This window comes from Chelmon rostratus, chromosome 13 (genome assembly GCF_017976325.1).
Source record: "Chelmon rostratus isolate fCheRos1 chromosome 13, fCheRos1.pri, whole genome shotgun sequence".
Classification (NCBI taxonomy): domain Eukaryota; kingdom Metazoa; phylum Chordata; class Actinopteri; order Chaetodontiformes; family Chaetodontidae; genus Chelmon; species Chelmon rostratus.
This window is the reverse complement of record NC_055670.1, coordinates 11249266-11276756: the sequence shown is the minus strand read 5'-3', so window position 1 is coordinate 11276756 and position 27491 is coordinate 11249266. Positions and strand designations below refer to the sequence as shown.

General features: G+C 41.0%; 2 protein-coding genes across 3 annotated transcripts in view; one reads left to right on the top strand and one right to left on the bottom strand.

Annotated features, from left to right (window-relative positions):
* The window catches only part of gpr143 (G protein-coupled receptor 143), a 9798-nt gene extending 7031 nt beyond the window's left edge, over positions 1–2767 (top strand). Inside the window, exons 8-10 of the mRNA XM_041950233.1 lie at positions 167–284; positions 376–631; positions 2119–2767. Coding sequence (XP_041806167.1) covers positions 167–284; positions 376–631; positions 2119–2222 — 478 coding nt within the window. The 3' untranslated portion in view covers positions 2223–2767. The remainder of the gene's footprint in view (positions 1–166; positions 285–375; positions 632–2118) is intronic.
* tbl1x (transducin beta like 1 X-linked) lies at positions 1916–27491 on the bottom strand. 2 transcript variants are annotated; one of them, XM_041950231.1, is made up of 15 exons: positions 27036–27491; positions 11830–11938; positions 11111–11256; positions 10591–10810; positions 8562–8694; positions 8244–8385; positions 8069–8132; positions 7831–7928; positions 7142–7202; positions 6890–7011; positions 6728–6802; positions 6501–6628; positions 5320–5485; positions 5131–5232; positions 1917–4972 (listed from the first exon to the last, which is right to left on the bottom strand). In XM_041950231.1, the coding sequence occupies exons 2-15, from the start codon at positions 11885–11887 to the stop codon at positions 4946–4948; spliced, it is 1542 nt and encodes a 513-aa protein (XP_041806165.1). In that variant the 5' UTR covers positions 11888–11938; positions 27036–27491; the 3' UTR covers positions 1917–4945. The 2 variants fall into 2 exon arrangements, with proteins under 2 accessions (XP_041806166.1, XP_041806165.1); XM_041950232.1 differs by lacking the exon at positions 27036–27491 and having other exon boundaries at positions 1916–4972; positions 11830–11931.

Here is a 27491-nt window from a genome sequence, read left to right as displayed (position 1 = left end):
CAGTTTTCCACAGTAATTTCAGCAGAATGTGAGCGGGTCATCAGCTGCATGTTCATTTGATGGAAATTTTAATCAATTCATTTACTGCTGAAAGGCTGTTTTTCTTATTTTTAGTTTTTGGTTTAAGTTTTACTGAGACATATTCTCTTTTGTGCCGACGTTGTAGCTGGGTCCCCAACATCATCAATGAGAGCCTCCTCTTCTACCTGGAGATGCAGACAGACATCAATGACAGCAGCTTCAGGAATATCAGAAATGCAGCGCTCATCACATGGTTCATCATGGTGGGTTAAACACCGTCAACATCCAGAGTGAAGAAACTCCAGTTTCATCACTTTATACCTTAAATAATTATTCTGCACTTTTACCTTTCAGGGTATCCTGAACCCCATGCAAGCTTTCCTCAACACCCTGGCCTTTCACGGCTGGACGGGCTTCGATGTCGACCTCAGCCTGCAGCGGCGGAGGGAGCTGGCCTGGGACTCGGTTTCTACTTCAGTGCCTAACGCAGCAAGCCATAATCCCATTGTGGGAACAGCTATGCTCTACCAGAGTCATGTCCAGGAAGCCAAGAAGAACATGATGGGCAACGGACAGCACCACTCGGACGGCATCAGTGTCCTGTCAGAAGGTAATTGGGCTTTAAGTGGCAGTAACAGCTCACCTGTTTATCAGGGCTGGTGAAGCTTTAAAGCTGACACGCACTCACTCCCCAGCATGCTGTACGGCGCATGGTGTCTCCTGATGCCATGGCTGGAATGCCTCCTCTTTATGCAAAGTATATGTTTAGTTTTGTTTGCATGACATCATCCAAAAATATCTCTATGATGAATTTTTAACAGTAAAAAATGAACCAGTGTTGTAGCCAACGCCTGCTGGATGCAACAGCGAAGCATGTAGTGTTGTGGAACATGCTGCACAGCTGTCAGTTTTGATCTATGGTGCACTGAATAGTACAGTAGCATGAAATCCCATCGCACAGAAACTTTTTTTTTGTTGTTGCTAATAACGAACCGATGAAAACAGTGTTGCTACCATCCTGCGTGTTTGTTAATCCACCGTGGCACGACATGTTTGTATAGCTCAACTTCATCATGTGTGCAAATTCGGTTACGGATGCCAAGTCATTACATTACGAGCTTTTATGTGTCATCACTGATATACATTAAGATGACATGCAGAGAGCAATGAAAAAGCTGTTAAGTATTTAAATGAACCAGGTGAAATGCACTCAGTTGCCAGCTTACTCCTTGAATTGTGAAACATTGCTGCAGTAAATCCTCACAAAGGTTTTAATATTCAGTTTTTAAAGGTGTTGGTTCAATTTTATAGTCACCGGCGAGGCTGAAGTTTGCTGGGCTGTGTGTGTGCTGAGTGTAGCTTGAACACTGATGTGCATCCACCAGATACAAATGTCAATATTTATTCTTTCTTTCATTCTAGCAACACTGAGTGATGACATAGGGATTTTACACACAGGACATTTCCGTATGTCAGGGTAGGAAAAGCACAGGTGTGCATGATAAAATGAGCAATGGCTGAATTCCATTTAGCTGCTTCTCGTTCAGGCTCCCGGTTTCGTGCATGCTGGCTTCCTGCTGTCGCGGCTTACCAGAATAAAACAGAGCCATCGTTGAGGTTATCGTCACACCTGGAATTTACCACTGTGACAAGATTAAATGATTAAATGTATTTTGGGATGATTTTTGTAAAGCATTTTATAACATTTTATACAATTTTTGTAGCTGTGTTTGTGCACCATGTGGATAATGTACAAAAGGCTGTTCCGTGTTTTGTGTCACCATTCAGTGTCTCTGAAATGACAAGTCTTTAGAAATAAAGCTAATCTTTTAAAGGATTTATGTTTTTATTCATTCAAATAGCCTTCTGCTTTTCATTCAAATGCAGCTTCAATTCTAAAATTCAACACATTAAAAAAAATCCCTATTAAAAAACTGCATTTTCAGGACATATGTTCCTAAAATTCCCAAAATACATTTGTGAATCAGTGCACACATTTGCAATATGTGAATATCTCAGTAGATGAGCAGTTTGATCAGCTGTGAAGGTGTCATGTGCAGTAACACCCAGTAATCTACCCCTATTTTGTCTTGCTAGGTTCAGAGTCTAGTACAGTTGAAATCCACATTTCCAGCGAGCTACGAGACTATGAGGATGTAGACGCTGATGGAGAATCCTTGGAGAACTCTGTGAGGCACTAGCTGGGGTGATCAACAACCCGCCTCCCTCTACCACTTCTCCTGTGTGACACTGTTCTTTTGTTTTAGATTGTCTCCTCTTAGCCTCTATTGTGTCGTTTCTCAGATATTAACTGGTCATGAGATTTCATGACAGAATAAGTCTAATTACTGATTCCAAGCCTTTTATTTCTGCCTAGGCTTTTTAAATCTGTCTGCAGCACAGTGTAGTGTTACATCAACTGTACAGCAGCTGAACAGTCCCAGAGCTGCTGCAGCGTGTCTTGTAGCGGTCAGTCAACAGAACAAACATGACTTTTTCTTATTAATAACTCACGGGCTGACTTTTAAAAGTGCCTTACGTGCTTGAGGAAAGATTTCTCCCAGTAAATTCACTGAACTAGATGTGCACAGGTTTTGTCATATGCACTCTTGCCATTAAGCTCCCGAAGCCAGCAGGATGTAACGTAGTTACTGTATTCCCAACTGTCCATCTTGTATTTTTGCACACATCTATTTTATACGATATTAAATATCCAAAATATTTCTTAAGGTTTTGTTGGTGAAACTTTCTTAATGTCTTTTGAGTGGTTGCACAGCGTTGCATAGCAATGTCAAACAAAACACTGCTGAGCTAAGAAAAACACTCGATTCACACAGTCTCCGTGGTTTCTGATATCAAAATAGAGTGATTTATTTGAGACACTGAATGACTTCAACGTTTTGTCTTGGGAACAGGTGACCGCACCCTGGACCAGGATGCAAGAGAGATATTAGCTGTCACAGCACTTATTCCATACTGGGCTCCTTAGCATGCCAAGAATGGCCACCAACCCACAGCCCAAACTCAGTCTGACACAGACAATAATGGCTCTGAAATGAAAAAGTCAGAAAACAATGAACCACCCATTAACATCCAATTGTGACATAAAAACAAAAGAGGGGGGAAAAAAAGAAAAACAAACTAAAAGCATTGGCCCTTCACTTTCAGCAAAATCTGAACATTCGCTGAACCACCCATTAGAACCAGAGGAAAGTAACCAGAAAAAAAAGGCAAATCAAAGTGGTGGCGAGTTAGTTTGAAGATCTTTTTACATGAGATCCCAGTGAGCAGAAGGAGGCAGGCTTACTATGCACTGCTTAAGCTCGGCCCACGACACCGGCATTTCAAATCTGACCGAATCGGATCAGCTGGCAGCGCTGGGTAGAACTTAACAGGACCAATCTTGGCTCTTTTGCTTGTTTGTTTGGTTGGTTTTTTAGCAACAGCAGGACTTTTTGAGGCTTTGAGGCTTGACCTCAACCTTCTGGCCAAAATGTGCTCTGAATTTTCAGTAGAGCGTTCAGAGGAAAGTGCCAAAGAGGAACCATGGTAATGCGGATTAAGCTGTAGTTGTTATTCCCACTTTCCTGCATGATACTCTTAACATTGATCCTGTGATGCCCTGTTCCACATACAACACAAAGTTAAAGCAGAAACCAAACAAAGGACTGTGATGACTGTTCCCTCCCGTATTGTTGACCAGAGAAGTCCCTGAATGCAGGTGAATGAGGTGCACATTTCTTCCACGGCTTTCAGGGAACAATAGTGGAGAGCAAGGCTGCTTAACACATACGTGTCAACGCCAAAAACAAAATCATTTGATGCGTTGGATGTGGCCCAGTTGAAAAAGACTGTATTAAAAGAAGCTGATGAGACATGCACTTCATTTCAAAAGAGGTCTCGTCACGTATTGTCAGCGAAGATGTGACAGCTCTAGCCATTAATGAGCCCTACAGGATGGCAATATAGTGTACTGTATATAAACATATATACACAGTATATAAGTCTGTGTATTAATCTAATTTACATATCTTTACATTCTGAAATTTACATCCAAAAAGGGAGAAAATTCTCTTTGTAAACCACACTTTTCACATCTTGTCGACAAAATGACATTTTCTAATCTCGAGTGAATTGAGTGAGCAGGTCATTTTAGGAGGTTAGGACTGTTTCTTGGCAGGTTTTCCTTTTGTTGACCTGATGTTAAACGTGAGCTAAGAACTAACCTTGTAGCGGCACATTCAATTTTGACTTTCAAAAGTCCACCTGTGGAAAATAGACACAAAAAAAGAAGAAGCAAGAAGTACTCTTGAAACAGACTATTCTCCACTGAGAAGAAAGTTCAGCACCCTGTCAACAGACAATACCAGTGCTTCAGTATCGATGTTACTTTTACCACGACCCTCAGTTAGTTCATTTGGACGTGAAGTAACATTTGCTCAGAGGAATTCTAAAACCACAACCTTTCTCTCATTAGTTGTTGCCTTTCACAGCCAAACACGTGTGTCTCATTAACACTTTTCTCTTTGTATAAAACTCATCTTTGTGTTTCCACCCTTTCAACCCGATAACAGCTGGACCAGTGGCCCGGAGGGATCACAGCACTTCCTCATTAGAAACCTTTTAAAACATGGATGCACCCAGGGAGTTGGATTTAGTCCAGTCTTGGGGATCTCTCAACCAGATTCCATTGTGTTTCAAATAGGCGTATCATAAAACACACATCAACAAACTGTAAGGTGCACTGAAGTCAGTTGGTGTTGGCTCCTCGGCAGCTGCTGCAGTAAACTGGTTTTCCTCCTGTGAGAGGTTTTCTTTCACTGCACCTCACAGCTCTTCTCGAACAATGACAGTTTGTTTGCTGATGTCAGAAGAAGGCAATTTGCTGCACATTCCAGGATTCATCGTGTGAGTCTCCAGTCCGCTATTTTCGGAGATCAAGAACACATACCTAGAGGGTAAAGAATTAGGTAGCATTAATAACATGGTTCAAGTGGCATCTTTTTTAATGAACCTTCCCCAAGTAGAACATTTTCTCAGCTAATTTCACTTGCAACAAACCAAAACAAGTAAATAAAAGCAGCTGCAAATCAAATATTCATTGCTTACTGAGCCGTCTGACGCGCTGGCACCGACTTTGTCCCCAGTGCTGTTCCAGCACACCTCGAAAATACCACCAGTGCCCCTGTAGCTGTGCACCAAGGCTCCAGTCTGAAACAACAGTGCAAACAAATAAATGACCAACTCCATCAAGATATAACAATCATGCCTCTTGTTCAGTTTAAATCAGACTCTTACCGTGGTGTTCCAAATGTGGACACATTTATCAAAGGAGCCGCTCGCCAGGTGCTTGCCGTCGGGGCTGTAGGCCACGCTGTAGACAGGTTCCTGGTGCTTGGTCAGCGTGTGAATACAAACACCTCGCTCGACATCCCACAGTCGCACCGTCGAGTCAAAAGAGGCACTATGGGTGTGGAAAAGACAAAAACTGCACAGATCAGATATGAGAGCAGCAACAAAGATTTATCTGAATAGATCATTTTTGTGTATTTCTAACATAAAAGATTGATCCTTTCAGAAAAATTCAACTACTTTATACACTGCCTGCAAGATGCCTTTCAGCATCATAGTTTATTATTTCCAAGGATTTATGATGTAGTGAGTTAACTCCAAAAGCTCAAACAGCATGAACACATCTTTAGAAGCTACAGACTGTCATCACGTGTTCTTTTTTGCCATCAGAACATCTTGTCCACACCAACTTCACAATGCTAATATGTCAGACAACAGTATAAAACATCATTAATTGCTGCTTCTTTCAGGAGAAAAACTACACAAAAAAAGGTCACACTTCGATAGTATGCAATAAAAAAAAAAAGTGTGAACTTGTGTGTGAATCACTGCGTGCACCTGTGACTCTGAAACACTGTTAAAAAACCGACAGTGATCCAAAAGACGCTGATTTCAATTAACACATCATCTTCACCAAGGTATAAATAGGAACGTCTTATCTCCAGTGGGCGCCCTTGGCAACAAATAAAAGTGAACTCACAAGGATATTTTGTAGGGAGCAAAACTGAAGTCAATAACAGATTTATTTCACATGTACTGCTCAACATTGTGAAGTTCCTTCCAAGCAGTGGCAATAACGGTACTTTTATTTCTAATGTGAATTATAAGCAGGTGTGCTGGGTTGTCGGTAAGGACTGTAAATTCCTGTGGTATTTGAACTAGCACATTTACACACGCATGCACATCTGGGTCAGGGTTTGGGGTTGTGGGCTACTGACAATAACTAGCACTGGGATTTAGCCTGGACCATTGCTCCTCCTGAATGCCAGGATATGACAAGTGTCCCATTCCAACACACACACACACACACACACACACACACACACACACACACACACACACACACACACACACACACACACACACACACACACACACACAGTTTGTTCTGAGCACAGATTTCCCACCTGGCGAGCATGATGTTGGAGTTGGGGTTGTTTGTGCCGGGCCCTGTGGGGCTCCACTTGATAGTGTAGATCTCTTTACTATGAGCTTGGAGGTCATGGACACAGGACTCCTGCTTCATACTCCAAATCTGTGTGCAAAGGCAACAGCGACGGGAAAATATAACTGAATACAAATCTGCCACTCAGATTTGCTGTCCCTAAACTCTGAGACTGAGGACTAGTCCTACCTTTAAGGTCATGTCATCTGAGCAGGAGGCAAGCAGCATACCCGACGGATCCCACTTAATGGCATTAACTTCATTCTGCAAAACACCAAACTCGTTAGCGTGACTGTCAAGGGAGCAAGCATGGTGTAAGGTCAGACGAGCGACACAGAAAAAGCTGTTTACCGTGTGGCCCTGGAAGGTCTTGAGGGGCCGGTCGCTGCCAAGGCGACACACGTGGATGCACATGTCTGTGCTGCAGGAGGCAAAGGTGGTATTGTTCTGCCAGTCAACATCCAGTGCTGGAGCTGCGGATGCATTAAGGGTTGGGTAGGTTTATGAGCCCACAACACATCCACGGCTGAGCAGGAAACATCCAATTTATTATCTACAATGACAAGCTTGTATTGTTCTAGATACAGAGCGGACTCGCATTACCTGAGTGAAAAGGGAACTGCTGCTTGGCTTCTCCTGTGTGTGCATCCCAAATGATTGTCGTCTGGAAAACAAAATTAAGCATTTCAAACCATGAATGCAGCGTTTCTGAATGCATTACTATAAAGAATATGAAGAAGAAAAACGGTAAAGATATGAAGAAAAGGTTATTTAAAACATGCTCTAAAGGATTACCAGGGCTTAAAGTAAACACCAAGTAGGTAGGTAGAGCAAAACATAGTTACATATAACAGTGTTATTAGTGCCACACAATAAGGAATCAACAATTTCCTAATGTGTGGCCTTTGCAAGTTAAATTTCTTTTCTCTTGTCAGAATTTTCAAAGAATAACAAACAAAATAACATGTCACTGTAGCACAAAAACATGCAATTAATGTAAATAACTAGTGCAGATTTCATTTTCTTTCACTTATTATTCAAGTTTTATTCAATTGGATTTGGTTACATGCTACAAGGACGCTATGATATAATAATGTGAATAACATTCACAACACATATTAAATAATTCCAAGGTTCTCTCTCTGTCTGTGTCTGCAGTTAATACAGTACAGAAGATACGAGACCAGAAAAATTATATGTCACAGATGTAAACTTTAGCCAGTGATCAAAAAAGTGCATTTTTCTCAGAAAACATGAGGAGGTTATTAAGACACGATACGTGTGTGGCCTACCTTATCTACACCAGCACTGAGAATAGAGTTCCCCTTCTTGTTCCACTTGAGTGCAAATATGGGCCCTTTGTGCTGCCCCAAGGTGCTTGCCAGATTCCCTAATGCATAAGAGCCATATCCATTTCTTTTAGAATACATCCCTCAAAAAAATTGTCACAGATGTTGCATTATTCAATAACAATGGCATAAACCTAATGGCCAAGGAAGCTACACCACGCTGGAATGATGGAGGACATACCATCCTTTGTCCATATCCTGGCGAATCCATCATACGAGCCCGTTGCCAGGAGAGTGCCGTCGCTCTGTTGCATGGAAAGATAACAGATCTGTTACTGAACCGCCATCAGCTGCACAGTCTATTCACCACATGATAGAGAAGCAGAAGAGGACAGATGTGATCTTCAGGAACCTACATTCCAGTCCAGTGAGGTGACGTCCTTGTTGCTGGGGACATCTTGGCCACCTTCTCGGATACAGTGGCGCAGCACCAGCTGGGTGGAGTTGGAGTTATTATTCTCGTTCAGGTTCCAGATCCTCGCGGTGGAATCCCCCGAGCTGAACAGAATACCAACGCAGCAGGAGGGGGTCAAAGGATTGTTGCAATATAAGCTGTCAGCGATGGATCTTATGAAGCCATATATCTTCCAAAATAAAAGCCAAAGTGTGCATACAATATAGTATGACTCATCCAGCATGAATTAAGATCTGTCTGAACACAGGCAGAGACTCACCCTGAGGCCAGCAGATCACTGACAGGGTTCCAGGCACAGATGAACACTTCAGACTCGTGGCCTCGGAGTACTGTAGCTTTACTGGCTGGTATCTCCACATCTACATCCATCTCCATGGGCTCACTGTGGTTATCTGAGGAGAGTGGTACGGCGCACACACAGATGGGGACACACACAAACACACACACATTTATATATGCATCAAGACACGCATAAACTGCTGATGATTTTATCTGTAAAGAACACAATATTAAGTGTTACCGTGTTTTAAGAGTTTGTTCAGATTTTTTGAACTGCAGGTGTATAAGGTACTTATCCATAGTTAATGTATTACCTACTGCAGATGGTGGTCTGCACACGCCCAGTTAAGAGAGGCAGACAGGACTACTGGCATATAACCTAAGCAATGCACTGCTGTTGACGGGGGCAGCGGCAACACAATAAATAAAAAAAATAAGAAAATAAATACATGAATTGGTTTAAATATATGCTATATTTAGGATATTTTCACTGCTCACTCAGAAAGCCACCAGACTCCTTAGACAAAAACAGTAATTTAACCTCGCATAACACGGGACTTGCTGGTCTACATCTGCCTCGATTGGTTAATTTGTTTGTGTTATTGTGTGACTTTGATGTTTTCACACATTAGTTCAGATCAAAACCAAACACTGTAACGGATACTAAACAATCGAGCCAATGGTGTGTTCTGCAAGGTAAAATTACTGTTTTTGTCTAAGGAGTCTGGAAGCTTTGAAGAAAGCACAGATGAGTAGAACAGCTTCAGTTTCCCGTCGGAAAGGGCTGTCTGTCGGCAACGTAAGGCAGAGAGAATATTCTAAATATAGCCGACACTAATACTGATATTGATGTTTTAGGTGGCCATTTTCTAGGGAGCCAAAATACGTTTTTCTGCTGCCACCATCCACAGCAGTACATTGTCTAGTTCTGTGCCTGTAATCCTGTGTCTGTTTCTCCAAACGGGGGGCATGCTGACCACTACTTACTGTCACTGACTATGGATAACTACCTCATACACCCCACTTCAAAAAAAACACCTTTAAACACAGGACCATAGCAAATAAAATCAATAAAGTGTTTTTGCTGGTGTATACCAGTGCTATTTTTATTCATCTCAGTCTGAAAATACTGACCCACTTGGAGTGCACACAATTATCACAGTAAATAAGAAGCCAGTCGCAGTAAAAGATCTATCCTTAAGAATATCTGAAAGCTTCCCTGTATCCTAAACCTGTTCTCACACCCGACTCTACCTGTTGCCATCCACACCTCCAAATTAAATTTCTAGGGGGTGTACTGACACAAACATCCACTCCTCTTGCCCTTATCTAGAGCTCCACCTGATCTACACCTCTCTGGTTTCACTCACAGAGGAAGCTGCACAGCTGCTAACGATATCACATTCTGTGAAAACCGCAAGGCTGCTGTTTCTCTGTGTGATAAATTTGACAGGTCATCTGTAGTAGAAAAGCTGATGATTTGGTATAACTACTACGCTGCTTCTTTTCGAGAGCACAGAGCCAAAACACTGCACAGGAAGAGAAACTCCTGCCTGCCACGTCTTCCAATTCTCGTTCCCGCACCACACACAGATTTGTGTAATAGTGCAGAACAGTCTTCTAAAACATTAATGCAATTGGTGCATTCTTCATTACTAGTCAAAACTGAGCGTTATAATTCTGCCATGGCCAAGAAGATGGGTTCAAAGTAAAGAGAGAAAGTATAGTGATGACAAATAAGAAATAAGCTATTTGATTTTGAACTAGTGTATTCATTTCAAGGGTTATTCTTGACCATCTTTAGTAGGAAGCTTCTTTATATTTTCTCACATTTCAATAAAAACAAAGATTTCTTATGAGCTGCAAGTCTAGAAACTTACATGGAAAACAGACTTGTCTGCTTGTCCCTTTCTTTTTACCCCTCTTGATCACATAACCATCTTACAGAGTCTATGTCACTTCCGGCTGGGATATAATTGGTACACCCGTATTTCGGAGACTCAACTTACTCATGTTGTGAGTGCCGTTCTCCTCCCCATTGACAGTGGCTTCTCCATTCTTTGGTGGGTTGGACTGGTTTCCAGAGGTTGAAGCTGCCATCGTACAGGCCGCCTGCTGCTGGGCTAACTTGTCGCGGAAGGCCTGCTGCCGCGTCTGCACCACATCTGGCATGACTGCGTCAATGAGCGACAGCGACTCGATCGGCCGACCATCGAAGACTGTACCATCCTGTTAGGGCAACAGGAGGTCATAACACATCATAAGAGATGTGATGTCTACTTCGTGACTACTTAGAGTTCAATATTTCCTGCTAATGATCAATTATAGAGGTGGAGAGTGCTTCCTAATTGGCAATCTTCTACTATTTGAAAATTCACTGGTGTTTCTTCCAGTATAAGGGTCACTGAAAAAGTTAGAAGCATTTTCAGTTAACCTGGTGTGTTCTCATAAAGATCAAGGACTGTCTTTGTATTGTGAAGCAACAGAAAATGTCTGTGGGAGTCAGTAACAGCAGGTCCCTGCCCTCACCTCATTGATGCTGATTTCTGCCTCCACATACTGAAGCCCTTTCTGCAGGATGGAGATGAGGGCTGCAGGGGGCACTAGTGTTCCATTGATGTTGGACTGGCTGATGTGGCTCTCAATGCCAAAGGTGAATGCTGAGTGGGAGAAACCTGAAAACAAAACACCATTCACATTCATTAAGCGGAGAGTGCCAAGCACAAGATGTGCACAAACACAGCACAAATATTCAAAGAAAAGTCTTGTCTGATCCAAACAAAGCTAACAGTAATCGAATACAAAACCGAGTGGCATAACAAGTATGACATTTGAGAGTATAATAAGGCATGCCAATGTCAGTGTTGACCTCTCAGGGCTACGAGTAGCTCGCATTCTGCCAGATGGCTTCACAAGCAGTCGCAATAAACAGTAATGACAAACAAAGCAGTTAGGATTTCGATCAATGATTGAAATCCTATCACAGAGTGAATAGCGTGTTGATATCTAAGATGTACCCACATTAAGTAACCATGCATAACACAAAAAATAGTAGTATATTACATTCTTTGTCTTTAGAAAATTGCTTATGCATTTTCTAGACAATGGTCAAAAACATTGTGCATAGTTAGCAAAACCCTGCAACACTGAATTAAAATCCAGCAATATGTGCATCAAACCCAAGTAAATGCATCTCTTTGCAGCATGACACAGTCTAAGTGTGTTTAGCAGATACTAGCGAGACTAACCTGATTCTTGGAGGTATCTGTAGACCAAGAAGTTCACTTCGTCACTGGTAATACTCATCTTAGCCCACTGAAAGGGAGGAGGAGGTATGTTGGAAGGCTGGGTTCACTCCTGGAAACAGAATCAAAAATGGGGGTTGAGATTAAGATTTCGGTCTGTGGTCTAGCGTGTGACGTAGTCTTAAGCCATTCTAAAGATATCTCTATCACATTCTAATAAAAATAGATGCAAATTCTGCACACTGTACAAATCTGTTCCTATCCTTGTTTAACGATGCAGTCATGTGCAGACATATTTTAATAGGCACACACACAAGACAGTCCTAACACTCAGGCTCTGTGGGCAACTGTTCTCTCCTGTCTTGCCCATTACATGATTCCTTCCTTTGACAATGTCAATGGCTGGGTCACTTAACCTGTGAATCCATGTATAGCACTAAACGCAGGTATTTCTAGACTCTGTTCACGGGCCTAATGGGAGTGTCTATATCCATTTGGCTTTCACTGAGAACTCAATGGTGCTTCCCATTAGTGACCTGGCCAGCCATCTAGATGGAAAGAACCCTGATAAAGCAATAAGGATATTAAATGCCTGTCTACTGCCCATTTAGTGAATTACAGAAGAGAGCAAGAGGCAAATTATTCATAGCAGCCAGCCTGACCTTGGCTTCTGAGTTATTTTCAACAAACAGTGGTGTTTAACAGAGCTCATGTTAACATTTCAATTGAGATGGTCTCAAAACTGAGGGGAGCAGAAGAAACAAAAAGGCAATTACGTTTTTAATTCCATTATGTTTTTGTCCTCAGGCTGATGAACACCGCAAGAATACTGTGGGGTTCATAATTTACCAATGGCTCATGCATGAGCTGAACAAAAGCAGGGTAAATGGAGCTCAAACAAGATTGCTTATACACCCACACACACACACAATGTAAACACATACAAATGTACAGAACATATAAAAAGAAAGAATGGTCTATAAAGAGGTTATAGTTTGGGAACAATGCTTAAGGACAGAAACAAACTGCAACCCGAGTCATGACAAACCATAAACTATATCAGTAGAACCATTCCTGGTCTCCCACTAGAAGATAAAGGGACTGATATTTTGCAGAGAACACACAGTGAAATAAAGGGGGGTGGTGTCAGGTATGAAGACTGCATGCCTGGCTGTCCAACTTTCATTCCAAACACTGTCCAGGCCCACTCAAGTTCCCCTTTGGTAGCATAGCAACAAGAGAGATCGAGCAAAATAGACAGAGAATGGTGTTGTCCCAATTACCAGTGGGCATACAGCCAGAGGGGTTGAACATGTTACTCAACATGAATTATTCACTCTTTCACCTTGGTATATTCTTTCAGATGGAGTCTGCCTTTATTGTACCACAGCAGACATGGTAAGGGATGGAATTATAACAACAATTATAACAACCTCTGCAACTGCTGCAAAATGACGTTTCTTTTATTTCTTCCAACACAAAAAGGCGCTATTAAAAGGCGCCCTGTGGGATTTTATTGTAAACAAATGAAACTTATTTTGGCATTTACTGGTACTAGAGGCTGACTGATAATAGATTTTTTGGGCCTAAACCACAGATTCCCTAATCTATCAAGATAGCTATTAGATTCAAGGTCCAGCTTCGTTCTGAACCATTATTTCAATAGCCTGAACTCCAATCAGAAAGCGCTTCTTTCTTCCTTATCAAAACATGTCATCTCCTGCAATATTTCACTGTGAATGTATAATAGTCACAAACAACTCATGGTTCACTGCTGTCGAGTCAAGAGATGAACAGCACCTCTTTTATAAACATTCAGTGGAAACAAATCTGGTGGAAAACCAGACTTAATAATTTTGTAAATGCAACAACTATTCAGTTTGGAGGGCAAATCCTTAACAAAACAGTTTGGTGTGAATACAGTGACTGTGAATATAGCCTTTACCATTACACTCATTACCATTATCACGTATAGGCAGAATGGGTCAAGATATCATTAACTTCCACTAACGTTTGACCATCCATGTTTTCTAGTAGCACAGACAAACCACACTCAAAGGCAAATGCTCAATGCTGTTCTGCCAGCAAACACAACAACACTAAGCTCGTCTACCTCAGCCACCGTGGCCTGATTTGACCACTGCCGCCATGTTTCTCTTCAGTTTACATACACGACTAGAAAGGGGTAGCCACATCAAAGCAAGGCAGCAACTGCTCCCAAGGCTGTTACAGCTACATACCAAACAACTGGAAACGTAATTAACAGGCAGCCTGGAGGGGCTCATGTCCCATCGGAGCTGGACAGACGCAATAATCCTTCTATCAGATGGGCCCATGATGCCACCATCCATTACACAACTCCCTAGGCGTCCAAGCCTCCTTTGACTGAACAATGTGGCTTCCAGAAAACCAGACAAAATGCTAACCTGGCTCTCGGGTTTATCCACTGAAGTGATAAGTGGAGTCAAAGTCTGAAGATATGATCCCTTGGAAAAAAGAAAGACATCACACAGGGGGAAAAAAAAACACTTGCTTATAACAGGCTGCCACTACAAAAACACTGCTTACACAGCACAGATCTACCACATAGACACAACTCACAACATTGAAACTCACATATAAAACCACACATCCTTAATTATGGTAATCGTAATATCTATACATGTGATTTTCTGTCCCAATGCCCAGATGGGTTGGGGAGACACTTCGGTAGGATGCAAATAAAATCAAGAATACCCTGACAACCTCCAAACCCCACACAACAACAATCCCATGTAGTTACGGCAATACGAATCATGGCACACAGTGTCAAGGTTGCAAAGAAATCTAACAGCCATTAACTGCATGTTTGAGCCACATGAGCAACAACCAAACCTGAGAATACTGCAGCGCCTCTTTTCCCCTTTTCAACCCAACAGGAAACCGAATTAAAAATTTGTTACTGCTGAATGCTGACAGAGTATCAGTACATCTGGGGAATGAGACAATATTATGTGTTGCACCAAATCGATTCAGTTCCATCAGTGGCCAAACAAGGTATTATTCTCCCTCTGTGTGTATTTGAGGCAAAGACCAACATTAATTTAACACAGCCAACAAGCTGTTTAACTTTACTCATCCTCCCAGTGCTAAAGCTGTACCAGCAAAACGTGTCAATTCATGATTAATTTGAAAGAGCTCACCCACAAAATTCCAACTACGGAGTCGCCGTGTTACGCTCTGCAGTACATCTTGTTTACTAGCACAGTTTGTTTTCGGCCCATTTCTGGCTGAACTTGGCACTGCATACAAATAAATCTCTTTTATTCCTTCTCTTTACCCCACTTTTTTACACTTTTACTCAAGTTTTATACTGAATGTTCCTACCAAATGAACAGGTCCCTCCTTTGATAGTTGTTGCACTGTTGTTAGTTGTCTCTCAACTAGCGGACTAGGCTAATGAGTTGTCAATCACACACTGATAACAACACTTAGAAATGCGCAATTTTTCTTGGTGTGACAAAACACTGTCCCAACAGACACATTCTCCAAACCCAGAAACAAAGATGCAAACAAGTACAAAAACAACATGGGAACAATTCACAGTTGTTGGAGCATTTAAACGTGTAATTTACCAAAAGATCCTCTTCAACTTCTCTAGCTTTAAATGTTTTCATTTTTTGGTCTCTGAATTACAGATGAGTAACAATATAATATGTACTGTGCCTGTTCTGTCAATTCACATAAACATCTTTTTTGGAGTACAACCAATATTACACACATTTATAATGGTGTTAACATTTCCAAACGCACACAGATTACTGCAGAAAAGAAACAACAGACAGGATAGACAAATGGAAACCCTATTAGGTGAATGATGAGAGCCCCTGCTGTGGTCATCAGGCTCATTAGGGTTAACTGTAGGATGTTTACTGCTATATTGCTGCAATTACTTTACAATGTAAATACATCACCAGCTTTTCAGACATTCATCCTTCATTTATAGTGAAGAGGGCCTTCATACTGCAACAACCATGCTTCAAATGTGTTTTTCAGTTTTCACATCTGACAAACACATTTAAACTCTAATCGAATCTGTCTACACAAGCTATGCAGCAATACAGACTTCACTCACACAACTACAGCCTAAAGCACATTTTCAGGCTTCGAGTCATATTTTCTTCTGACTTACTTAGTATAACTACATGAACACATGGATTGTGTATTGGTCTGTAAGCACTGTCACTTCTGAGCACACTGTGGCTATACTGTGGCTGAATGCTGCCAGCATAGAAACTGACGAGACCGCAGCTTTTGCTGACACGCTGCTTTCACCACACAGCTGTAAATTTGACTTGAATATCATTTAGAGTCAAAAGAGGGGAAATAGTGTCTAATTAAGACACATTAATATTTTGTTGAAAGCATTATCTCAGGATGAATGTGAATTTTTAGAAAAAGGACAGAACACGCTGGGAACATGATTTATCATTCACCGTGAATCAGTTTAGAGACTTGCTTAACCCTGAGGCCTTTTCACTGTAGCTAATGTACAGAAAGACATTTACAGATTTAACCTGATCTAACCTGTCTTACAATAGATCTCAGAGATACATTACTGATAGAGATATATAGACTATCTATTCCAGTCAATTAATTTCTGAGTTTCTATCTATCTATCTATCTATCTATCTATCTATGATATATATAGATATATATATACAGATATCTATATATATCTATATGTAGATCAATAGATAAAAACTCAGAAAATAATTGACAGGAACAGCAAAGAGCAGTTCTTTTTCAGTGGACTGATGCCAATTCAAACACCATTTGTGACATTCAGCTAACCTGGGTAAAACATGCCACTGGAAATAATTCGTTGAACAGGCCTCTAAATGGTTCTTGTCAAGTAAAAGCATCTATCCATCACTGAAATCAAATAAAGTGCTTTCTGAACATAAACACTTGAATGCAAAAATAATGGAGCAATGAGAACTACACAACCAGCCATCTCCTCCACATGCAGGTTTTGAAAAGAATGATGTTGAAAACCAGCACACCCGGGACCCCATTTTCTCCTGAACAGTCACCCCTGACAGATGTGCAAACAAGACCTGGAAACAGCAGCCATTTTCTCTTGAACTGCTCTGCTGAGTAAAACCCGCCTTTGAAGCTTCTGGTTGGGCTGCAGTCTTGAGGGGGGAGGGGAGTGAGACAGAGTGTGGGGGAGGGGAATCTGAGAGGGGGATGGTGGAATGGGAGCATGGCGATAAATAATGATCTCCACACAGGTAATCACAACAACCATTTGTGCATTATTCTTTGCCTCTCCCAATGAGTCACTTAGCGACAGCCAATGTAGGTCGGCAAACTGTGGGTGATGGAAGCCTTCAGTCTCCAGGGGAAACACTTCTCCCACGCTTCCTATGGGTGTCAACACTTTTAATGTTTACCAGGGGTGGCCAACCGTGTGCCACGAGAGACAACAGTCTGCAGGTTTTCATTCCAACCAAAGATTCTACCCACTGATTAACACTTGTTTAAGTAGAGGGGGCGTCATACGTGAAATTACCTGCTGAGGTGATCAGATGGAATGAAAACCTGCAGACTGCTGGCTCTCCATGCACAAGCACGCACATGGTTGGCCACCAGTGGAACAAGTAGGCCCGACCTACTGGTTCTTTCAGCAGTTAACAATGAAAAAAACTCATCGGGGTAACACTTTTAATGCAACTACAGCCACTGATACTGCAAAAATGGCCCAATGCTATGAATTACGCAAATTACAGTAGGCCAAATCTTTGATGAACGCCTTAACAGAGTTGCAGAAATGTGAGTATGAGGTGTGCAATTTTGCCTTTACATAGAGAATTGCACATTCACAGGCACCACCATCAACTACACTGTCTCCCTGGGGAACGAACGGGGGATGGTGACAGACAGCAAGGATCACTGAAAGGATTCATCATGATGGCTTCTAATCAGGAACGGCAGGACCTAAGATCCACCCTCATGCTGAAACCATTAGCATCAAATAAAAATGACAACTCCCACTTGCCTGTTGGTGTCATTTAGTATTCTCTGTAGAAACCGAAGGCTATCAGCAGTCTAACATTGTTCAAAGAAGAGAACTCCTTTGCTGTTTTTCCTATTGATGTGGACAATACATTGCATACATAAGGAACAAAACATCCCCAACAATTATAGTGATGCAATGAAAACCGAAACAAAAGAACCATTGTCAGACTGCAGAAAGAGTAAAATCTTTATAATCTTTTACAGAAAACCACCAAGAGAGGGACAAAAGGACAGATCATTACTTGCAGCAGAGCATTCCTCTATTCAAAATAATTAAATCAAGACTCGTGGCTACAAATGAAATTAAAAATTTGTGCAAATGAGACGTTTTACATTGCGGCTCCCACGCCACAGATTTATTAACCACTGTGCAGAGCTGTAAGATCTTATAACCCGCAACACTAATTGATGCATTATTCCAATTAGTCTTCCTGGATAGTATTTCATCCTGCACCTGTAGCAACATGCACACCCATGCAAATCTTTGCAAATGTTTTTATTCTGATATGAACATCAATGATACTGAAATTTTTGGTCCAAACACCCAGTAACCAGGTAGTTTTGGTTGCCTGAACTTTAGAAGTACTCCACTGATTTTGCATTGTGCTCCTACAACACTGCCAAACTTGGACAGCTGAAAAAAAAAACATCAAAATCAATGCAGCAGAACCTGAAATACGGTCTCTTTCTTCCGCTTTGTCTAAACCTGGCATGACATTACCCACAATGCAACTCAACTGCTGACAGTTCAGTTGGAGATTTAGGTGTGTTATGCTAGTAGCGGCCAATGCAGCCACGAGCTGCTAGCCACAAGCAGAGAGATGAGGAGCAGGCTACAGAGGGCTGGCAACTTCATCCTATCTCACTCCACACCCCCAACCAATGCTGACTCAAGTGACATCACTCAAGGCAATTTACAAGACTTGGTGCAGCTCCCTGTGGAGCCACAAAAGGCTTTGTGCAACATTTTGTACATATTCAGCAGCACTCCCCAAGAGCCTTGTCCATTATGACAGAGAGAGAAAACCTATTTTTTTGTACAAGGATGAGGACTCATTGCATAGATTTTCAAGTCTTCAATACAATTGGCTTAAAAGATGTAGCACTGGATAGAGGAGAAAAATCTGATTATTGACCAGCTACATGTACAGACAGCTTCCACAGTAACTAGGTTATAGCATGGCATGTCAACACTTTGATTTTCTGCATTAATCTGGTTTCTCTACATAACCTGGTTTCATGTGTGCATGCACACAAGGAACCAGTCGCTGTAGGGTATGCGTGTGTATATGGCTGTGTGGGGGTGGGTGGCAAGTAAATATGTTGCGTGGAGGAGATTCTGGGACACAGAAAGCTCTTTTGATGCTCAGTGCAGCACACATATATACAGAATAAAATCTCCATCTTTCCAAAAGCTCTTTAAAAGAATACAGCAGAAAAAACAGCTTAACAGACATTCAACATGAAATGTGACTTCATACTTAGACAAACAGCAACCCTTTATTCAATACTCTGACCTTGCATTTATATCACTGCATATATAGATACAAATTTGTACAAAATAGGTAATTGCCCCATGTTGACACATCAAGACACCAAATGAATAACTGAACACATTCTCTTTTATATAACATAACTCACCATGCAACAATGACACATTTGCAAAATGAGGTGGCTTCAAATCTAGGCCAGTGCATACTTTGTATTTTTATGTTGCGTATGATAAAGAGCCACATGTTCCTGTGTATCACATCTGAAACAGAGTAAATGATCCGTACATCTGATCAAAAACAAAATACTGAACAGTACGGAGAATATCTGGTTGTCCTCTGGCTGTGCTGACATTGTAGATGCAACCATTGTCTCTACCAGCACCTTCACAGGAACTGAAACTATTCCATCTTCATGGTAACATATCATATGTCTTAACAATCTTTTCTCCAAGCACCATTTCACTAAGAAGAACAAAATGCAGAATTTTACATTTTATTTGGTGGAGTACATTTACATTTCTGCATTCATTCAATAGTTAGAGAGAATTAAGTGTCCTTGACATTGTAATAGTCCACATAGAGGCCTGGCTATTCTTTTTTCTGCAAGATGAGAATTGCACAAATAAGCTGTAAACACTGAGACACACCAGTGTGGGCAATACGAGTGTTGCTATGGTGACCAGCGGATCTTGCTTCTCTGTCAACAGCTGCTCATGCCACCCTAAATACCCCCCACTCTCCTTGAGCTTTCCTTCCATCTGACATTAGGGTCAAACAAACAAGGCAGACAAGTGAGCTGAAACTGATCTTCATTCTAAGCCATCCCTCGACTGTTTCTTTACCTAGTATTTACACAGTACGACACCAATACTACACAGCAAAGATTTCGCTCTGTGGCATGTGTGTCCTCACACAGTGTCCATCCCGCTAAGCAACTGATACATGGAATAAGTTTGGAAATGTTTCCTTCTAGTAACTAAAAGGAACTCCAGAGTGTGCACACCTTTTAGCAGTCTAAAATAAACTTTCAGCAGTTTATTTTAGAAACTGGAATTTTGTACTGCATTTATTTTAACTGAAGTATATTCCCTTCTTTCAGGGCCAAATTATACTGAAATATTTCTTTAAGACACCCTGCTGTTATCTCATTAGTATATAGTATATGTATAGGAATAGGATTTCAAGAAATCATCCGCATGTAGATGGATAAACCTGTCTTTATAGTGTCTGGATGTACCATGAATGCTGTTTGTCTTCTGGTAGACGCACATGTTCACTGCTAGTAGGGCCAGACTGTGGTTTGAAGATGACAAGTTTCAAACTACAAGGAAAAGGAAATCACGAAAAACAATGCAGCAGCAACTATGAAACTTTCACTAGCAGTCAACAGATGGTCGTTTCGCTTCCATAGCAGTGTGCTCAAAGCCGCAATTCACAGTTTCCCTGTAACAACATACTCGCACCACTGATTGACTGGTCAAAATTATACATAGATAACCTATGACTACATTTAGAATACAACTACTTATTTAAGTCCAGACAGCTACTTTAATGTATTCGTTTTGGAATCTAATAAAATAGTTTTGATGAACATCTAATGCACTAGCCTCCGCTTCAAAACGATGCAAGCTTGGCAGTACAGAAACGTGCACATGCTCTATATGAATGTATGCGTCTGTGCTGAGAGGTCGTGTCCCGCCAAGCAGTGAGTGGAGAGTCGTCTCCAGTGTTTGACAAATTTGAGCAAAATAATTGATGACAAAACACATTAAGAATTGCATTGATTGCACAGACAGGAGACATCCTCATTAGAGGGTCTACTTCAGGAAACACTGGAAAACACCGGTGGCAGAAACTTGAAGATTGCACAGTAAGCATTAAAAAGTGCTGTACTTTCCATATATGACTCACAGCTGGTTATAACTGAATGAATGAATTACTTATCTTTATTTACACTACAGTCTTCACAGCCGACGACCCATTACAAACACACACCAAAACAGGCAATGTTGTCAAACAGGCCTACGTCATATGAGGAAAATGTAGGCTATGCTTCAGCCTCACACTGTAATTTTTTTTTGTTTAAAATGTCTTAGAAGGGTTTTCTATTTTTTTGCCACTGACCAGTTATGCATACTAATGTCAGTTGCCCCAAATCACGTTTCAAAAATAATGCGATGTAATGGAAAATCCTGCAGTAATATATATAATGCAAGTATATATGTTTTTGCACATCATCCATTTTATCCATGGTTTACATTTTTGGTTATCCTGTCATTGAGGCCACCACATTTGGGCTTTTACAGTCAAAATTCTTCCACCAGGGACCCCACACAAGATGAACATGTGAAAGAAGCTAACCATCCTGAACAATAAATGACACATTATAGATAATACTTCTTCATATCAATGCAAAATATTGTAAATTCAATATGGCTGGAGCCATATATTCAGCTGTTTGGATATTCTTTCGTTGGATAGGAAATCGGCTTTCATTTTTGAGATTTAGATATTCGTTTTGTTTTTGTTTTTTATTGCTTGTTTGTTTTTTTAAAAAAAATTCTGAAAGCAGACTATCAATAAAGGCAAACTGCAAAATACGTCGTCAGCAGAACCCTCTATTCTATAAATCTTATAAATCTCAATTCTTAAATTTGTTAGAGGTAGCGTTGCTGCTTCTGTGCTTCGGTTTCAGTGTTTGTCAGCTTGTTTCAAATGTAGAGCCTATTAATATAAACACTTATGTACTTCTATAATTTATCCATGATAATAAAAATGCATAACAGTTTCCGCTATCCAGTTACTACCACGTTTTTACCAGGAAGAGCTGCTGAAGTCCGACATATTTAAATCTCTCTGATCATGATGTTCGGTGAAAATAATTCCTGAATTAGATGTGAAAATATTCTAGCTCTACATGCAGTTTCCCCCCCGCCGCTTCTATGATATCACTCTCCATGTCGCTCCTCTCCCAATATTTTAACATCTAACGTAGTGAATTAAAGGCTTATTTCAACAAAACCAGAGTTGGTGATTCAATGGAAAGACAAACCAAGAAGTTTTTGGTGAGATTTATCTCGTTTGTTTTATAACTGTATGCCCATGTTCAAAGGCAGGTGAAAGGCAGGCCTTCATAAAGAGCAGTAAGACACGATAATCGCAATAGGTCTCGGGATTTATCGGGAGGAAGGCTGCTTTACTAAAACCAGTTTCACTGTATGAACCTAGACTGTGTGTGTGACCTTCTGGATGTGTATAAGAACACAGAACATCAGCTAACATTAAATCCTGAGAGATCTGGTTGGCATGTCACGAGATTTAAATAACCAATGAAGCTACGCTGCTGCGCCTCGTGCATAAATGCGCACGGCATCTCTCTTATTTGGGAGATGCACTTAAAATATGTCTACATTTTAGAAAACGTAATTCATATTTTCCTCATTAATGATGCATTATTTCACCCACCCGCAATCCATCCACTATTAGACAGAATGGTAATCCGCCTGATCCACGGATACCCGAGAACATAGCTGTGATCCGCGCATTACTAATGTAGAAATATTCCAAGAAATACTATAGTCGTGCCTTAAAATAAATGTTATAATATGTATATAGAAGTAGTGAAGTATCATGGCAAGAAATCAATATAGGACATATCTGTCCTACACAGTTGCTAAGAAGGAAAAGCTGTATTTGTCTCCCGAAATTCTGAAAGCATAACTCCTATTCATTTTCTCAGAGGACGGTGTTAGGCGACTGTCAGATGGAGCGCTTCCATGGCTTGTATGTCTTCTGATTGAATCATCAGCACAAAAGATGACCAAGTGCGTTATCAACTGCTGAATCAGGAGGGGGTGACAAAAAAAAAAAAAAAATAGCATCCTCTTTGGTAAAGAAGTTTCACACTCTGGCATGCATGTGCTTGCGCAACTTCCTTAACCGTTATTCACCAGTGGAAATAGTGCTGTTTAAATAGGCCTACTTCAGAACACACTACACTAGAATGGTGGCGACACACGTCATAATCTTGTTCTACATTGGCTGCTTTCAACATGAGGGAATGAGTTTCTTTGTTTGTACTTACAGATTGACCACATTTGTTTTGTGTCAATTGACTAAGCATAACCTCACAGTGTGTCCTAAAACGTGAACACAGGCCATTAACAACTCACGTCAAATCTTTAAAGAGGGACACTGAATAATTAGCTATGGCAGGTTCAGACACAATAGAAATAGAAACTGACATTGTAACAGTTGAACATTTAACACACACTTAAAGGCATGTGGTTTCCTCCCACTTTAAATACAATTAAAATACACACAAGGACAGAGTTAAGGCACAACAGACACAAGCTCACACAACGATAAACAAATCCAAAATAAATCCAAATAAATAACTACAGCCTTGAACTAGCCAGTACTTGTATGGGCGTTGTTTCAGAGTAACCACTGGTCTGCCAGTTGGCTGGTAGCCCATGCACACTGTATGTCTCTCTTGGAGGGAGAGAATGGCTCACCTCCCCCCTGGCCTATCATAAATAAATACTGCTACAGAAATATTTGGACAGCCCGATACAGAGCTTTACAGCACCACAAGGCTGACATGGGCTTTCTCAGGGACTTCCTTGCCCTACTTACGAGCTGAGGATACATTTCTGTTTTGAACACACAGTCAATGTACCTTGGATTTGCTGTTGTCTCTTCTCTGCCTCGGTTCACTGAGTCTTTAGAAGTTACATTTGAATGACTTATCAAAAATCTATTGAGAGGAAAATGAGAACCAACCACAAATCTTCACATGAATGAATCCTGATTCTTCAAATATTGCAGCCCACCCAATTTTTTCTGCGCCTGGACTGCATACAGCACAGAAAACAATGGCAATAAGTCTCATCTCAAACCCTGTCACTGAACAAGAGGGAGACGGACAACCTGTGGGCCAAAAACATTATTCATTTATGCACTCCCAGTACCCAGTAAAGGTAACTGTGTGCACCTTGTGAAACAACACGTGAACAAAGTGCCAGCTAGAAATAATTCTAAGTCTATGAGGCACTGTGAAAATATACAGATACTCACTGTAAAAATGAGAACAGCTTCCAGAGCAATCAGTGAGAGGTAGTAAGATACTGACACTAAGATATTTAGGGATCAATAAATGGAAAACGTAAAGGGTCTGAAACATGCAATTAAGACATTATAAAACTCCTATTGTTCTTTAAATAAGTGGCACTAAACCTGTTTCTGTAACCACTGCAATTAGGGTTGGTTGCAAATCTTTGGCTCAGTTAACAAAACAAGTCAACACACTGGCAGGGTAAGGCAATACGGCTGAAATCAATATTATAATGTTAACAAGAAAATTTAGCAATTGACAATACACATAAAGTAGGGAAAAAGCAATTAAAACCACATAAAGTGATCAAACTTGTGTTCAATGTAATGCACTGTGTCCACTTTTGTGTCACATCAGACAAAACTCATAAAAAACCTTAAAACTTTAAAACTACAGTTTGCTTAGAGTCATTAATTAGTACAGCAGTTGTAAAACAGTAAGATCATGTGACAGTAAGGTCACTTTTTATCAAATATTCAAACTACCATTCGGACGTTGGAAAACAATGAAGATCTAAAATCTTAAAACCATAATATATCTATAGGCCTGTTTCCTTCTCACTGTCAAGCAAAATTGGCACAAACTTTAGAAATGTCACAAAAAAAGAGAAAAAGGGTGAATTAGACGCGTTTCTGCCAACTGGTGTGGAGGGAGTAAACAAGGCTACACATAGCATAGTTTCCACAAAAACTGGCGGTATAGGCTATGTCGCATGGCTGTATATACAGAGTAGAAGACGTAGGGGTCGCAAACTGGAAACAAAGCCAGTTGTTTGCCAACTACCGATAAACCTCGAAGAAGAAGAAGAAACAAAACCAGTCACTTTGGCCAATCTATGAGAGAAAAATGAAAAGGGGACTTCGGGAATTTTTCAACAGCAGAACCGGCTTCATCCTCTTCGAAACAAGTGATCAATCATGCGAGTTAAATGTTAGAACTTATTCAGAAAAGGTGTCTCCATCCCCCATTAAGCATATTAGTGCTTTGTTGAAAAAGGCAAAAACCACCTCAAGCAAGTGTAAAAACCTTTTTTGCGAAATTAAGGTTGTTTTTTTTTATTTTGCATTTTCATCAACCAATCAATTTGCATCAACCATACTTCAAAATGCACATGGAAATATGTCGATGGAAACACGACTAACCTTGACTCAAAAGCCCACTTACTACATTCTCAAATGACTTAACCAAATGCGAAATGATTATTAATTGTTCCCCAGCTGATACATATTATTTTGTTATACATAAAGCCAATGAACACAACATTTGTGGCATCACTTAAGTGATGATATTAGTTGAGAGTGCTGAGTGTCGCCTGTGGCGACCAATGGCTTACTATTCAAAAGCACGCAAAAGGTGGCTGCAAAAGTCAAAACGTCAAATCAAGTCCTGTCAGTATGTTCTGGCCAAAAGGGTTCTTTGTTAAAATGCCTCCATCTGATTTCAGTGTCCGAGCAACATTGACTGATATTGTGAACACACAACATACAGCAGCCACTGGGTCAACAAGAAAATGGGGGCATCACTTTGGCATCAATTATTTGGGCCATTGAAGCAGAATCAGGTTAAGACAGCATTCAAACAGCAGTGTGTTTCAGCTGTCATTTTCACCCTGATCCTTCTCATGTCTTGCCTTAATAGCACTAATGAACACTTTGATGCTCAGAGGTTAGGCGAGACATCTTAACTGTGTCTGTACATGCTCTGTCCCATTATTCCATGAACTGCAGACAGCAGCCAGGTCCTACTAACTGGAAAATAAGAAGCAAATATGGGTCACGCAACATTTCTTATTCTCTTCAAAACAAACTAGACTGATTTTAAGTGTTCTGTGGAAATGTGAGATCACCAGATCCTCCAGCTTCAAGTTAAGCAGGGTTTCTTTTGTGTGTCTGTAGTGCTTTCACAGCTACAACTGACATAGTCAGGAAACAGCTTAACACTGTAGCTGTACAGTAGCATGAACTGTCTCTTGAAAACTGGTGGCAATGTCTACTACAGTTGAGTGTGTGAGTGTGTGTGTGTGTGTGTCCTCACACATGCGCTTCCCAAGTCTGCATGGCATTATAAATATGTATCATTCATATTTCAGCTTGAACAAAATGACTGAACCCGCACTGGAGCAACTTAATGCGGTGGACGTTTGCTATGTTGCTATTGAGGACAAAGTAAGATACCCTGATCATTCACTAAAATGGGACAACCTTCAACCTCTGAAACTTACTATATTTTTAAAGTAGTCCACAGCTCAGCTACTAAGGTTTGATGCGAGTGTGAGGGGGGGAAAGCAGAGCATCAGAAAAGTAGGTTGTTGGGCTAACTAACGCCGACAGAAAGAAAATTAAAAGACACAAGCAGGAATTTCAACACACGTGTGGAGTCAAGGGGTGACTAAGCCGTGTACCGGCAACCTCACAACCAACGCCATAATCACCGATTTCGGAAAGTCATTATCCTCTTCGCATATAACCCACACATAAACACAGAAGCACCTGAATGCAGTCCGGGCTAAAACCATGTCTGACTTTTCAGTAGCTTACCTTTTATTGTGAGAGTGAACTCGTGGTGTCCGCCGCCACCTCTTCCTCTTCCACAAGGAGAACCTCCAACTTCAGTAAGCTAGCAACGACTTTCCTCCCATTTTGCCTACCGTCATATTTCAAGTTCCGACCGCTTGCCTCGTATGACTCACTGTCGGCTAATTTGGTGAGCTAACAAAGCGTATTCGCTCAGACGCGCTCGCAACTGGCGTTAAAGTTACAAGAAAAAAAAACGAGTTTCTGTGGCTGAGGCTGCAGGGAGCTCTGTGGAGTTTCTCCGTTCACTGAGAACAGTAACATAAAGAGACAGCAGCAGGCGCTGATCGGCAGCGGGAGAGAGACGGAGACAGAGAGCAGGAGAGAGAGGGCTAGTGGGGGATGAAGGCTAACTGACCTTAAACCTGAATAATGAAAACACGGGCGAGCGTTTAGGTTAATTAATTAAGCCACTAATAG